This window comes from Cetorhinus maximus, chromosome 26 (assembly GCF_964194155.1).
Source record: "Cetorhinus maximus chromosome 26, sCetMax3.hap1.1, whole genome shotgun sequence".
Classification (NCBI taxonomy): Eukaryota; Metazoa; Chordata; class Chondrichthyes; order Lamniformes; family Cetorhinidae; genus Cetorhinus; species Cetorhinus maximus.
Genome location: NC_135904.1, coordinates 1,858,920 through 1,873,900, shown reverse-complemented (window position 1 = coordinate 1,873,900; position 14,981 = coordinate 1,858,920). Strand labels below are relative to the sequence as shown.

Sequence of the window (14,981 nt, the reverse complement as noted above, 5' to 3'; positions counted from 1 at the left end):
CAAGCCAGATTTTCAGTTAGAGATCAGATAGTAATGTGGTGTCCATTCATTTCACACTCGCTCCGAAAATTATTTAGAAAGAAATAAAAGGACCAGCTTCAATCTCCTGAATACATTAGCGATGCACTGTGCAAATGATTCAGAATAATTTATCACCATGAAGTGGAACGATCTGAAATGTCCTTTTATTCACATAAAATTTTTTATTGAGAAACAAACTCAGCATTAGATTTCATTTCAATACAATTTTACTGGAAGAAAGAAATCCAATTTTGTTTTGCAGTAAAATCTAATTTAAAGCACACCTGTAACAAATTCTTTTGTAAAAATAATGGCTGTTCTCACATCGTTCTGGCTCACATTTCCAAATGATTAAAATCTTCCATGTCACTCAGGGTTCAATGTAGCTACGAGATAGATGATAGAATTTGATTTTCATGAGCATCATTTTAAAACTTCAAGCTAAAGCTGCATCTTAGCGGCTGGGAGAGAGGGATCAGACCCAAGCAAACACCGCCAGGCTTCCAGAAATGGTGTCCAAAGTCTTAGGATCAGGGAAAAAGCCAAGACATTCAACGATTGCGCTGTCACACTCAGTGGTCCACTAGTTGCTGTCTCTCTGAGGGGGTCACTGTCTGGCTCATGGGGCTGTATTTTATATGCTGCCGCCACGCATGTTTTCGGCAGGAAGGTGGGTGCCCAGGCCAGCGTCTTCCTGCCAACACCCAAGCTCACCCCCATCATGCGTGGGGGTGTTGGGCAAGAGCCAAAGTCGGCTGTCAGCCCGCCATATTTAAATAGATAATCAAGGGTCGATTAGGGTTGTTACCGAGCCACTTGACCCCGATAATACACTGCCCAATCCATTAAACGGCTGGCATGGGCAATCGGGCAGGAGTGGCCAGCCCGATTTTTAAAAAAATAATTCTTTAAAGGGCGGGAAGGAAGGGGGGGTTCTAACTTCAGGGGCCTTCCCTTTGCTGATGAAGGGGTGGCCCTCCCTCTCAAATAGAAACCCCCCTTTCTTCCTGCCCACCTGCTGCCTTAAACCCACCAACCTCACCACCCCAACCCCATCCCTAACCTATCCAAACCCACACTGCCCAACACCCCGAACCTGTCTCCAGGATCCATTGGGTCCTCGGCTTCCCCTTTGCAGTCCCAGCAGTGTCCACTAATGTGCTCTTGGCGCTGCTGGGGCTGATGGAGTTGCCGGCCTATCAGATTGGCCAGCATGAACCCAAGGGCGGGACTTCCTCCCCAGTGAGGGGCGGAAGTCCCACTCTGCCACAATTTAGCCTGCCGGCAGCACCTTATGACTGCAGGGTGGGCCGGCATAGAATGGGTCGGCTTCACACCAACATTGTATCCGGGGGAAGAGTCTGCCCCACCGTAATATTCCGCCCATTGTCAGGGTGGCTGCTACCATCCTCAGACTATCTGATTCAGGGTGCTGATTCCGAAGGAGCCATTGGCAGTAGAGGATGCTTCCTGGTTCCTGCCATTCTGAGGGCTAAAAGTTTTCCTTAACTTGTGTTTCTGATTTTACAAGGATAGCACACATTTAGCAATGCTGGGACAATAACCTGCTCACAGACGCTCAGTTTGGGTTCCGCCAGGGTCACTCGTCATTCAGCTTCTGACCTCATTACAGCCTTGGTTCAAACATGGACAAAAGAGCTGAACTCCCGAGGTGAGGTTAGAGTGATGGACCTTGAAATCAAGGCAGCATTTGACCGAGTGTGGCACCAAGGATCCCTAGCAAAACTGGAGTCAATGGGAATCGGGGACAACTCTCCACTGCTTGGAGTCATACCTAGCACAAAGGAAGATGGTTGTGGTTGTTGGATGTCAATCATCTCAGTCCCAGGACATCACTGCAGGAGTTTCTCATGGTGGTTTCCTAGGCCCAGCCATCTTCAGCTGCTTCATCAATGACCTTCTCTCCATCATAAGGTCAGAAGTGGGGATGTTCACTGATGATTGCACAAAGTTCAGCACCATTTGTGATTCCTCAGATACTGAAGCAATCGATGTCCAAATCAGCAAGACCTGGACAATATCCAGGCTTGGGCTGACAAGTGGCAAGTAACATTCATGCCACACAAGTGTCAGGCAATGACCATCTCCAACTAGGGAAAATCTAACCATAGTCCCTTGACATTCAATGGCATTACCATCGCTGAATCCCCCACTATCAACACCCTGGGGGGTTACCATTGACCAGAATCTGAACTGGACCAGCCATATAAACACTGTGGCTACAAAAGCAGGTCAGAGGCTAGGAATCCTGTGGTGAGTAACTCATTTCCTGGCTCCCCAAAGCCTGTCCACCATCTACAAGGCTCAAGTCAGGAGTGTGATGGAATATTCTCCACTTGCCTGGATGAGTGCAGCTCCAATAACACTCAAGAAGCTGGACACCATCCAGGACAAAGCAGTCCGCTTGATTGGCACCCCTTCCACAAACATTCATTTCTTCCACCACCAACGAATAGTTCAGCAGTGTGTACCATCTACAGCATGCAATGCAGAAGCTCGCCAAGGCTCCTTAGGCAGCATTTTCCAAACCCACGACATCTACCATCTACAAGGACAAGGGCAGCGGATAGATGGGAACACCACCACCTGGAAACTCCCCTCCAAGCCAGTCACCATCCTGACTTGGAAATATATCATTGTTTCTTCACTATGGCTGGGTCAAAATCCTGGAACTCCCTTTCTAACAGAACTGTGGGTGTACCTACACCACAGGGACTGCAGCGGTTCATGAAGGCAGCTCACCACCAACTTCTCAAGGGCAATTAGGGATGGGCAATAAATAATGGCCTAGCCAGCAATGCCCACATTCCCTGAATAAATAAATAAATAAATGCCAGGCGTCCAAGAGGATCTAATTCCAAAAGTCAAAAAACGATGTAAAAGTGAAAAAAAAGTCTTCAGTTCAACAATACACTGGGACACTGCCTGCAACACATCACAGATTACCCACTGTAAAGTTACATCACCATGGTCAGGACAAGAACAGTGATATGGTGGTGACTGGCAGATAGTGAATCTGAAGCTGGAATATGGTTGAATCTCACACTTTCAGCCCATGAAATCAGCTAATTTAATTTATTACTTTCCACAACAAAGTAATCCATGTTTTGTTAGTGGAAAATTCTTTCCATTTTCTAATTGTTTTCCGCCCCTGAGGCATTTTCTGGAGGCAGGATGGGGGTGGGCCAGGGCCACCGGAACAGCGGGTGGCCAATTCAGGAAATTAATGGCCTAGTACGGCCTTTTGTCAGAGGGACTTTCTAGTCAGCCTCCAGGCCGCCAGAGGTAGCAGCAACAGTGCAGCAGCCTGGAGGCATCTTCCTGGCAATGGACCGGGAGACCAGCACCCCAGGTAAGCTCAGAGACCCTCCCCACTGACCCTGGCCGCTTGATCTATTTTTTTTATTTTATAAGTGCGAAAAAGTTGGAAAGAGGACGCCTCCATCTTGGGGCACCCTCTCCCTCACCTACCTGCCATTGTGACCTGCTGCTGCCACTTCCGAGCTGGAGGGCCTTCTGTTAACCCTCCAGCTTTGAGATCTCACTCCCACACACCGCCCCCCACCCCATTCTTAAATAGACTGGAAGCCCACCCTCTGACCATTAATTGACTAATTCGGGGAAAATCACAAGTGCCTGACTATTCCCACGCAGCACGGACTTCTGACCCTCATCTGAGCCTGCCTGAAGCCTTGAGGGTAAAGTCCTGCACTTGATGTTTTACAATACCATGTGACTAACTGAATTCAGAGTTATGGGACTGGTTTGCCTGGCCATGTTACATGTATGGGCTGTTCTGTAGATTTGACCACTGGGGTGTTTTGTAGCACTTTTCCCACAGTATACATCATAAGAAATTCACATACCATTAGTGTTGAGTAGGTGTATGGGTAGTGATATGCCAGGTAGCAGACATCCTTCGAGTGCAGGAAAGTGATGGTGAACGTTAAGGTGTAGTATGATGTTTCCTTCTGATCTCTTGCAGCTGCACTAGCTCTGCAATAATGATTCCTGAGGATACAGAATAATATCCAGCTTTATTTGTGCAAAGAATCCATTTGTTCTACTTAGTCAAACATGCTGTGTTTCAAATAAGTAATATCACAGGCAAAATGGTGAATTTTATTTCACAGGGAGTACATAAAACAGATGTGCGTTTGAATTTTAAATTTCATTGAATTTGGTAACAGGCTGGCCCCAAAAAAAAATAAATGACCAGGAAAGCTGTCAGGTTGTCATAGAAACCTAACCGTTCACTAAAGTCCTCCACATATTAAAAAAATATCTGGCCTACGACAGACTCCAGCCAAACATCACATGATTGATTCTTTATGCCCTCATCCAGTGGCCTAGCCATTGAGTTTCAGAAGATCAGCACCAAAGCAGTGGTCCACCAACCACCTTCTCAGGACATTGATTGTACCGCTTCACGCATATCCCAAGAACAAATTTTGAAGATTGAAAGCAAATATGCCCATTTTATAGGTACATAAGATAAGGATGCACAGATTATGTGCATCACACAAATATTTCACAAGTATGTACATTGCATGTGCACACACATTGCAGAGGCACATAATCAGTACCTGGGCAAAATTAAAGTGCTGCCTCTTACATACATTTTGCTTGAGCAAATATTCATTTTACCTTCTAAAATGTTACACACTGTAATTGTTCAAAAGGCAACTCTAATGAAAAAAAAATTTGCAAAGGCAATTCTAAAAAAAATGAAACTCTGAAAAAAAGTGGCAGCGACAGGAAGGTCATTTCGAGTGCTGCATGTTGCGAGATCACCACATTAAGACCCTGCGTGATCCAAGGTTATCAGATACTTATAAGTGATGATGTGCACAGAAAATTAGCCTAAACCCTTCAGAGGGAAGCCAATATTCCTGCTCCTCCATAGCCGTGACAATGTGAAAAATAATTAAATATTCCAATTTTCTTTCAGAAAGTATTAAACCATAGAGGTATTACACCATGGTTTTAAAATGTTTTCACTAAATGTTAAGAATATTTCATATCTAATGGGCCTGCATAGTAGACAATGAGTAGATTAAGATAATTTAGAACATGCCATATGTTTAAAACCTGTAACATCAGTTAAAATGAAAGAAATGTTACAACTTAAAATCAAACATCTCTCCCAATTCGTGACTCATGAGATTTCTGGGATTATTTTACAGAGGCAGAGATAGTCATTCAAAATGAACTTGCCATTTTCCTCACTCACCCAAAGGGTACCAATTTTGGCTTTTGCACAATTTTACATTTCAGACTGCAAACTACACTCGCCAGTATTAGTGGATGAATACTTAATGTGCTCAGTTGACAACACTGTTGTTTTGTCAGTGGTGTTAACCAACCTGAAATGAACAGGTTGGCATCTCCATTTCAGAATCACAGTCTGGTTACCGAGCAGAAGAAGGCCATTTGACCTGTTGTGTCTGTGCTGGCTCTCCAAAGGAGCAATTCACCTGGCGCCATTCTCCCATCTTCTCCCTGTAATCCTGCACATTCTTCCTTTTCAGATAATAATCCGATTCCTTCTTGAATCCCTCGATTGAAGCTGCCTCAATTGAAGCTGCCTCCACCACACTCTCAAGGAGTGCATTCCAGATCCTAACCATTCCTTTCCTGTGTGAAAAAGCTTGTCCTCATGTTGCCATTGCTTTTTTTATCAATTCCCTTAAACCTGTGACCTCATGTTTGCAATCCATCCATAGCTTTTCCCTATCTACTCCGTCCAGATCCCTCCTGATTTTGAATACCTTTATCAAATCTCCTCTCAGCCTTCTCTTCTCCCAGGAAAGCAGTTCCAACTTCTCCAATCTATCGACATAACTGAAGTTCCTCATCCCTGGAGTCATTCTCGTGAATCTTTTCTGCACTCTCTTTAATTCTTTCACATCCTTCCTTAAGAGTGGCATCCAGAACTGGACACAATACTCCAGATGAGGCCGCAGCAGTGTTTTATACAAGTTTAACATAACTTCCTTACTTTTGTACTCGATGCCCCTATTAATAAAGCCTAGGATGCTAAAAATAGCATGTGCACATAAAAAGTTTGCCCACTAATATTGTCAACCTGATTTCAAGGTTTATGTTGTTCTCACCCTGTGCCATAATCTGCAGGGTTAACTTGTTGTTTGATTGTATACTCCTCAAAATGTACCATGGAATGGAACAAACAATGACTGGTCATCTAAAATTAGAAGGTGACAACAGTGCAGCCATATTGAAAGCTGCTAAGTGTGCTCTTGGCAACTTAACTCCAAATTACCAATGTGTGAGAAGCCCTGGGCTTTATGCTTCATTTGGTGCTATTAGTACCTATTTGTATTTCCAGTGTTGGTTTAACACATTCCCACCGGGGAATTCAAACCACCCATTCAGCTTATTGGGGTGGAATGAATGAATTAAACTCATGCTGCATACTTCAAATTTTAAACTGGCAGAGCCATCTACTACTAGAAATCACAGTCCAAATAGGTTCTGCTACAGCCCAAAGGCTTAATTTGATGTGTGTCAAATGTTTTCTGTAAGCTGAAAAGAAATGAGTTTGTACTGCCTAGCAGTGGATGAAGAGGCAATTTACTGTCATCTGAAAAAAATTCTCAAAACATTGTGGTATGAGGCAATTTATGCGACAAACACTGTACCGCATTATATCAACAATCTTACTGAATGGACAAATTGGAAATGGATGCAAGTAAAATGTTTATGTAAAGAAAATAGTTTCCCTATTGCTATTAGCACCAGCCACGCAACCGTGCACATGAATATGACGACCAAAAGGTCCATAAGAGAAAAGAAACCCGATTATTGAATGTTCCAGAAATGGTTATAGTTACAGGGAATAGAACAGGCAAAACACAGAAGTTTCAATTCTATAAATGAAATGAGATTGAAAACTGAGAGAGAAAATCTACTGGAAATAGTGAGTTAAGTAAACTTTTAACTTTAAGAACAATGTGCTACAAGTAAACTGCCCATTTGTACTATAAATCTACTTTATAGTAATATGAAGCCCATTACAACATTAAGTAGTACTTGTAAACAAAACTTGATAGAAATGCCTGTAATTACAGTATTTATAATGCCACTTTGGTTCAATTCATGAAATGGAAAAAGGAGGGTTTTCTTAACCATTGTCCCAAGGGAACACACAGGGCTGGATGTTCATCATAGAGATGGGAATCAGGAGTTGGGAATTTTCTCAACATCACAATCCTGCCTCTGTCCTGGCAATGCTGGCAGTCCCATTTTCGGCTCTTGCAGAGCAGGACACCCTGGAGCCAGGCCTATCACCAGAAGCAGATTGAAGCCAAGGCAGCCACGTTAAAAGCCTGCCTCCATTCCCAGAGACATTGCTCTTCAGATCAGTATAAAGCCCCCTTCACTCTCACCCCCTTAATCTCCATACCACCTCTCACTCCACTCACTCCCTCACCCCCCAATTTCCCCATAACCCACTCACCCAGTATCCACTTTATAAACAGAACTCACGAGCACTATAATAATGTTTGGAAGTCTTTGAAAAACTTATAAATCAGCAAAATAAACAAACCTCACTTGACAGGTATTTGAAAAACAAAAAAGCCTCTTTGAAAAACTCAAATCTGTCACAGCTTTCAAACAGCCAAACAGATGCCTTAACTCTTCTAAAAAGAATGAATGAAAGCCATGAGGTGAGTTGAAGCAATTAACTATTGATTTCACACCAGGCTAGCCTTTCAATATTTTACAATGCTGAATAGCACTTTATCCACTGGATAATCTTTTCGAATGCTTCTGAACACTTTTCTGCTTTAAGTCAGGCTACAGCATTTTGTGATGAACTGTAAAAGGAGACAACACCATTCTTACTCACCTTTTACACTTTTCCTGCCTCCAATCTATGGCTCACACTGCCACTAGCCAGCTGTGATTCAGGAGGGCTTCCAAAACACAGCCACCTCACTGAAAGTTGCAGAAGTTCTTAAATGTCCACTTCCAGAAGGATGCTGGCATCTTCTAAACAGCAGCCAATGGGGTTCCTGACCCACCCCCTTGCCCGCTCCACGTGAAAAAGCTGGAGATAGAAATGGAGGTTGCACTTCTACCTACTCTGCTCAGCAGCCATTTTTGTCCAATTCTCAACTCCATGCAGTCCCAGAATGGTCCTGCAAAATCCAAGCCCATTCCCCAGAAGCAAAGGTCAAAAAAAGAGAGGCAAATACCTGGCCTTCACCCCTTTAAACATCATTAAAACAAGATTCCCATAGCTTTCCTGAGGCGGAAGAGCTTAGCCTTTCCCTAAAGTAGGCCAATTTCTGGCATTCAGCCTCCCATCTTATTCTTTGACCAAACCTTGGTTGGACACCCTACAACAAAGGGACACAGAAAACATATCACCATGGGCTGCCTATGGATTCCTGCTGACTTGCTGGGGCGGTGCTGGGGTGGATAGGTGGGGGAGTGGTTCTTTGGGAGTCCAGTGAGCAGGCCAATGATTTGAGGGCTATTACTGTGTATTATGCCTTAGCTCAATCTCCATCCAGTCCTGGTAAACAGATATGGGCCTCAGAGACTTGGTAGCTACAGTTCACTTCCCTTCCCTTTCTATCACCATTACACACTGCCTAGGGCTCAGCCCTGTAGTAGGGGTCTCCACAGGCCAAGAAAATAGCCTGGGATGGGAAATCTTGGTGATCCAAGAACTGGGCATGAGCAGCACACTGCAGTCCTAGGCTTATGTTTAGGTCTGGGGAAGTGGTGGAGCTGAAAAGTCTGTCCTAATATACTTATAAAGTGTACTTGTGTAACATTGTATGGTGATCATTCTTGACACCCACACCCTATGAAAGAATTTTTTAAAAATATTGACAACGAAGCTTTCAGAGAACCCATTGATCAAAGGATTTTCTGGTTTGATGCACTACATGAAGGATCAACCTTAGCTATAGGAGCACTGGTTGATCTTATAATAGTGTGATGAGCAGATTGACTGCAGAACCAGCTTGCGCCCCCAGCTGTGTCATCCATTCTCACTTATCTCCACTGGCAATGCTCATAACAAACCAGGTGAGTCGCTGTTTGAAAAGGACAGCAACATTATAGGATTTAATGCTGTTGCTGAAGATGTATCGCTATAGGGCTGTAAAATGTAATTGCTGAAGCAGATGAACACCAAGGTCATTCAGAGTTCAATTGCCATTCAAACTGTGACACAGCCTTGCTTTTGTTTATCATTTTTAACAAGCCACTACTTAAATTGAGTAAAAGGATGCAGGAATTCCGAATTTCCTGTTCTTGGGTATCTTCTCTGTTTTTCAAATTATTGTCTTCCTTTCCTTACCTAGGCTCTTGAAATGTGGCACACAAATTAAAAAGCAATATTTAAAGCACTTCGATTTTTAATTATATTCTAAATGGATTATGCAAAGTTTCCAGGTCAATCGTGCCTTGATATTTCCATCCTGCAGTGTCCTTCATCAAATAAAACAAGTATCCTTAGCCTCAAAGCTCTGCATGCTATTGAAAGGACAGTATGTCCATTTCTTGTGGCACCAGCGCAGAATATGAACCCTGGTGCAATGCTGCATCACTGGTGGCTCTTACTGGTTCCCCCATCACCTGGGGATTCAAAACTCTCTCTTGGACCTCCTTGCTGTCCTCCTTTCTGATGACAAGTCTATCAGGATTGGTTGGGTGAATGTAACTCATCTGTGGAAACATGAAGGACATTGTTCTATTCATTATTCTGAACTATGCATGCACTAGAAATATAGAAGATCTACTGTAGACATTAGAGCGGAACAAAATAATTTATTCTGTTCCAGTGCAGAAGATTAATGCATACAGGATATTATGCGAGTTTAAGTATTTGCAAAAAAAAATAAATTTCAAGAAACAGATTAAAGATGGTATTGTAAGCTGCTTTCAAGTTATTACCATATAGGACATTTGTTAAAAATGAAACCATCTGGCACTTACAAGATTGTTTTGAGCCTGAGGATGTGTTGTCTTCCTCGCTGAGTAGATTGATATTTTCAAATAATCCACTCATGGCAGATAACTATTTTTTGGGGAGTCTTCATAGCTTCCTTGTTGTGATGTGGCTGTTTATTGTACTCAGTTTTCATCTTTGACACATTTTGAGAAGTCAACAATGTGCTTACAATGATTCTATGTCCTGTGTGGAGGTTTTTGTAGTGCTAGGTGGTCTACAGCTGCTCCTGGCTCGTGCTGGTTCATGTTTGCACTGAAAAAGGGTCTTGATAATTAATGAATTAATAGTTTGATTAATACAAAAAGTTCACCTTCAGCAAAACAGAATGGTCTTTGCTTTGGTTATCTATTTTCTGCCTTTATCATTAGCTTGGTATGGTCATTATTATAATCTAAGTACCTCATTCTTGCTAACTGAGAAGCAAGTTTTTGATGCAATATATCCAAATGTGCAACATTAGTCACTTAGCAGTAAGCATATGCAAAGTTATAGGACTTAATAAAAATATGTTTTGCAAATAGATCCTAACATCGTTTCAGAATGTAGTTTGTTTCATGATTTCAGTCTCTTCAAACCAATATTTTCTCTTGACTATGGAAGTGCTGAGCCACTGAGGATTTGTCAAAATATGTGATTTTTGTCATGCAGGAGCTGGTTTAAGTGATGAGAGAGGTGGCATTTTTAAAAGGGCAACTCTACCATAATTACATCTCTGCAGCAGTCGAAATGTTGTATTTTGTTGCATTGAACATGCTTTCGTCGAAGTGAGCAATTTCCATAGTGGCAGAAAAGGGACATGCAGAGGTCACATGGATTTTAAAAGAATACTGCTGTTTTCCTCCAGTCAGTTAGTTGCGAAGTTGGAAATCTCTCTCACAGTGAGATATTCAAATGTGTTTTCACAGTATCTCAACAAGGTCTAGACTTTCCTTCAGTTAGTTCCCACCAAGGTCAGTCACGGGTCTTGTTGCACTAGTTTAAGTAAAGGCTGATCATGATATGGCCTCTTTCACTTTGCCATAAAGGAAGTTTCTTTCTGATGGAGTCACGCATGGATAAGATTTAAAAGAGTTCACAGCTCTTGCAGCTGCAGATGGAAAGTTAATGGCTCCTGTTCTGAAGGTTGTCAATCAAAGTCAGTGATCCCATCGTTGAAATTGCTTCAATCACACGTAGCACAAAGCATCCAGGAAGTGAGTTCATAGTTTCCTAGAACAATTACATAACTTATTCCGAAATGGGTTCAAAAGGCATTTCTTCTTTGAAGCACAGGATCACCTCATTACATTTTTTTGCTCAGGTTATTGACCTTATGGATAAGAATAAGACAAAGATGATATTTATATGGATTTTCAAAAACTGCTTGCCCCACATAAAGATGGTTGCACAAGAATCAGACTCAACAATAGATAGAAATGCATTAAGTTGGATAAAATAGTGATTTGTTGAAAGAAAACAAGTAATAGCAAATGGAAAGGATCGGCTTTGGAAGCAATGCTGTTAATTATTTTTATCAATGATATCAAAATTGGTGCAGTGATTTATAGACAGAAGTAACTTGTAATCCATATTTTCAGTCATCATATTACAGTTTGCTAGCAGAGTGCAGGATGATCCACCATGACCCCATTAAATTGATCCTAGAGACAGAGGGTCACAGACAGAGTAGTTTGTGAGGTTGACAGGCAAGTCCATTGAATTCCTACAGCTTCATCACCAGAATGATCCTTGAGGGCTCAAGATAGAAAAAGGACAAGAATCGTCCCGGTCCCATGACGTGCATAACATTCACAAGCATACAATCCTCAAGCAGTCAGCCCTGGCATGAAGCCATTCCCAGTTCCATTCATGGGATCCTATCATCATCAAAATGAGAAGAATGGTACACGCATTCAGACAGCAGTATCACTTTGATACAGATAACTCATTCAGTAACTATAAGGCTAGCGAGTGGACAATGTCCATACAGTGACCACAAGAAGAGTGGGCAGTGTCAGTTAGAAACAGGCATGCCATGTGACCAAGCTTATTTCCCTGGTTCCATGCTTGAAATAGCGTTGGAGTTGGGAGTCAAAGTTAATATCAAGATATAACTGTCAAGATCAACCCTTTAATACCAATAACCGAAGATGACAAATCCAGATAACATATATAATCATGCTTAGCTGTAATGGTGACTAATTATACCTGAGTCTTATTACTTTTGTCAAATCCAAATATTATTATTAGATAACAGAAGAGGAAAACATACTTGTAATAGTAGATATCAGAGCCCACACGAACCCAGTGTGCTCTTCCACACAAAGCCTCATGGACAGAATACATCACTGGCTGCATACCTGCAACATAGCACATACAAGTTTCAGTTGTCACAGAAAGTGCATTTTATACCAGTGTGTTTCATCAATTAGAGGGGAATTAATTATTATTCAGAATTTCTCCAATCCTTACACTTTCAATAAATTAACTTCATTGAACCTTCATTAATTCAGTTCCCTCACAGAAATCTTCACATTCACAGTAACTTAGTTTCCTGAGACATGTGGTAATTCAGTTCCCCCATCCACCAGCCCGCACTTTAAGTAATTCACCTGTACATTCTGGGAACCCAGGACCATTCCACTCCCAGCAGCCATGCTGATTAACATTGAATTTTGAAGTGTTGATGCTCGCGATATAAATACAAGCTCTTCTTTCTTTCTATGACATTGTCTAAGCTAATTTTTCTCCTGTCTTAGTTTGGAATGATCTTTTTAGTTTCTTCAAAACTAAAAAAAAAGTTCACAACTTTGTTCCAGTATTGCAAAACCCTCGCTACCCTAGGTTTTGTGAAATACATGCCACACTAGATTTTTTTAAAACTCCCTGACTCATTTTAAAGCAGAGAGAACAATGTGAAACTGCAGATTTATCATTAAATGAAGGACATGAGTGCTACTGTCCCAGACCTTTGATTTGTGTTAATATCTGGAACATATATTATCACTTCAATTCACTCACTGGCATAAGTACTACCAATGTCTTCATGAAAGTCAATATTGAGAGTTCCTACTTCACATTTGTGAGTAAATGGTTTTGTCAATATCACACTGTTGCCTATTGTGAAATCGTATTATTGCTATAACATCAAATTTTATGGAGAATCTTGAAATTCAACAGTCTATTTCTGGTACTAGTAATGCTCCACTAATTGTCACCTGCATTAATATAGCTACGTCACATTCTGTGAAACCCACTTAGGCATAAATGATTTGGTATTAAACCTGTTTTAACATTTAGACAATAAAACGTGTCCACAACAGTTGAACTACATGAATGTAAATTCACCTCAGCAACAAAATCCCCTCAAGCTGCTGAATTATGAAACTGCTGTGAAACCAGGCTCAGTGTGAAGCATGAAAACATGAAGTGTCTCAAACCATATTATACTGCAACACACTGCAGACTGATCAACAATGTGTTTTATTTATGGGTAAGTGCATGTGTTGTGTTGAATGTGTCTCAGTGTTACAGTGTATAAATATTTATCACAATAATTCATCTTGAACTGGAAGTTCAAAGAAAGCATAATACTTGCAAGCACATGAATCAAAAGAATGTACGCCTTACACAGCATATCTACAACATCAAGACTATGCAAAATATAAACTGCACATGAAATGTAGCTAAAGCCACAGTATATAAAGCAACAAGATACAAGCCTCAGTGACCAGACTATCAATTTGAACCACGGATTGTCTGTTCAAAAAGCTTTATGTATGTATTTAGTTAAGCACAACTGGTTAGAACCAAGTTGGAATGCAAAATGTTTGAAGGCAGAATGGCCTCAGAAACCAGGCTTTGTGGTTGTCCTTCTATTGGGAACAGAGTACAATGCTTCAATATAGAGGACAGCCTGAGCAATGTGGAACAAGATGGTAAAGACTCATCAATGCCGGTTCCTTGTCCCAAAATAGATAAAGGAGATTTATTTTAATCAATGCAAGATAGCTAAGGTGTAAACATAACAACCTTAGTGGATAAAAACCTTAATGGATAGTCTTGCACAAACTCCTTTGCTGCTCGCCAGCTTTATTCAGTAACTACCTCAATTACATAGCACCATTAATGCTGAAAACCATCCCATAGAACAAGGACCTTACAAAAGCACAGGCATGTTCATTTTCTTCCACTTTAATGTGCCATTTTATCACATCACAATACTCCATGTACTGTTCCAAAGAACCATGCCAGCACAATGTTCCTTAAAGCTTTGTATTCATGAACTCACATTGATGGCTGATCTCTTGAGCGCTTTGGTAGAACTAATCTTCTCTTACAATCTTCATTCTCACATATGTCCCATTCATATCTGTTTTTAAGGAAAGGCTGTACATAACAGGAGGTAACACTTACAGGCTACAGAGAGGGGTATCAAAGCTACGACCTTCTTTGTGTGGAGAAAAACATCAATATGAAGAAGTTGGTGACCTCTTCCCCAGTGCATGGCTACGATCTCTACTTTCCACTGTTTATGCCCTTATTCACTCAATAAATCATTCTTGACTTCAAAGACCCACATTATAACATTTCAGAGTAACAGAATATAATCCTATGCTATGTGCAGTTATGTTTCAAGTGGTTTCATATAAAGTAAGTAATGCACTCCATTATATTCCTTCAGACTCCTAAGGGAAAGAGAAAGCTGAGCCAAATGAATCAATTCAACCAAGCACTACATTCAGTACCATCCACTTCTACAGTGAGCTGCTAGAAGAAGCAACCTTCAAGAATGGCAGGGAGTAAGTGCAAGTGAAATTACAGGAGATACAGCTTATAGGCTGAACTATTGGCTCAAGACTACCACAAGGATTAGTTCCTCATAGGGTCTGTTTATATAGGTTCTTTTGTAGATTAATGTCAACTCTTCATGGAGTTGTGACTGTAGTTTGGGAAACCCATGTAA

The 14,981-nt window shown here is 41.4% G+C and overlaps 1 protein-coding gene and 1 long non-coding RNA gene across 2 annotated transcripts in view; both read right to left on the bottom strand.

Annotated features, from left to right (window-relative positions):
- Window positions 1-14,981, bottom strand: part of agbl1 (AGBL carboxypeptidase 1) — a 191,382-nt gene that overhangs the window by 110,525 nt on the left and 65,876 nt on the right. Inside the window, exons 15-16 of the mRNA XM_078529973.1 lie at window positions 12,288-12,375; window positions 3,909-4,053 (exon numbers count right to left, since the gene is read on the bottom strand). Of these exons, the coding sequence (XP_078386099.1) occupies window positions 3,909-4,053; window positions 12,288-12,375 (233 nt within the window). The remainder of the gene's footprint in view (window positions 1-3,908; window positions 4,054-12,287; window positions 12,376-14,981) is intronic.
- On the bottom strand, window positions 9,423-10,374 carry LOC144668212 (uncharacterized). The gene is made up of 2 exons (XR_013573455.1): window positions 10,021-10,374; window positions 9,423-9,750 (listed from the first exon to the last, which is right to left on the bottom strand). It is a non-coding gene; the product is annotated as an uncharacterized LOC144668212 (long non-coding RNA).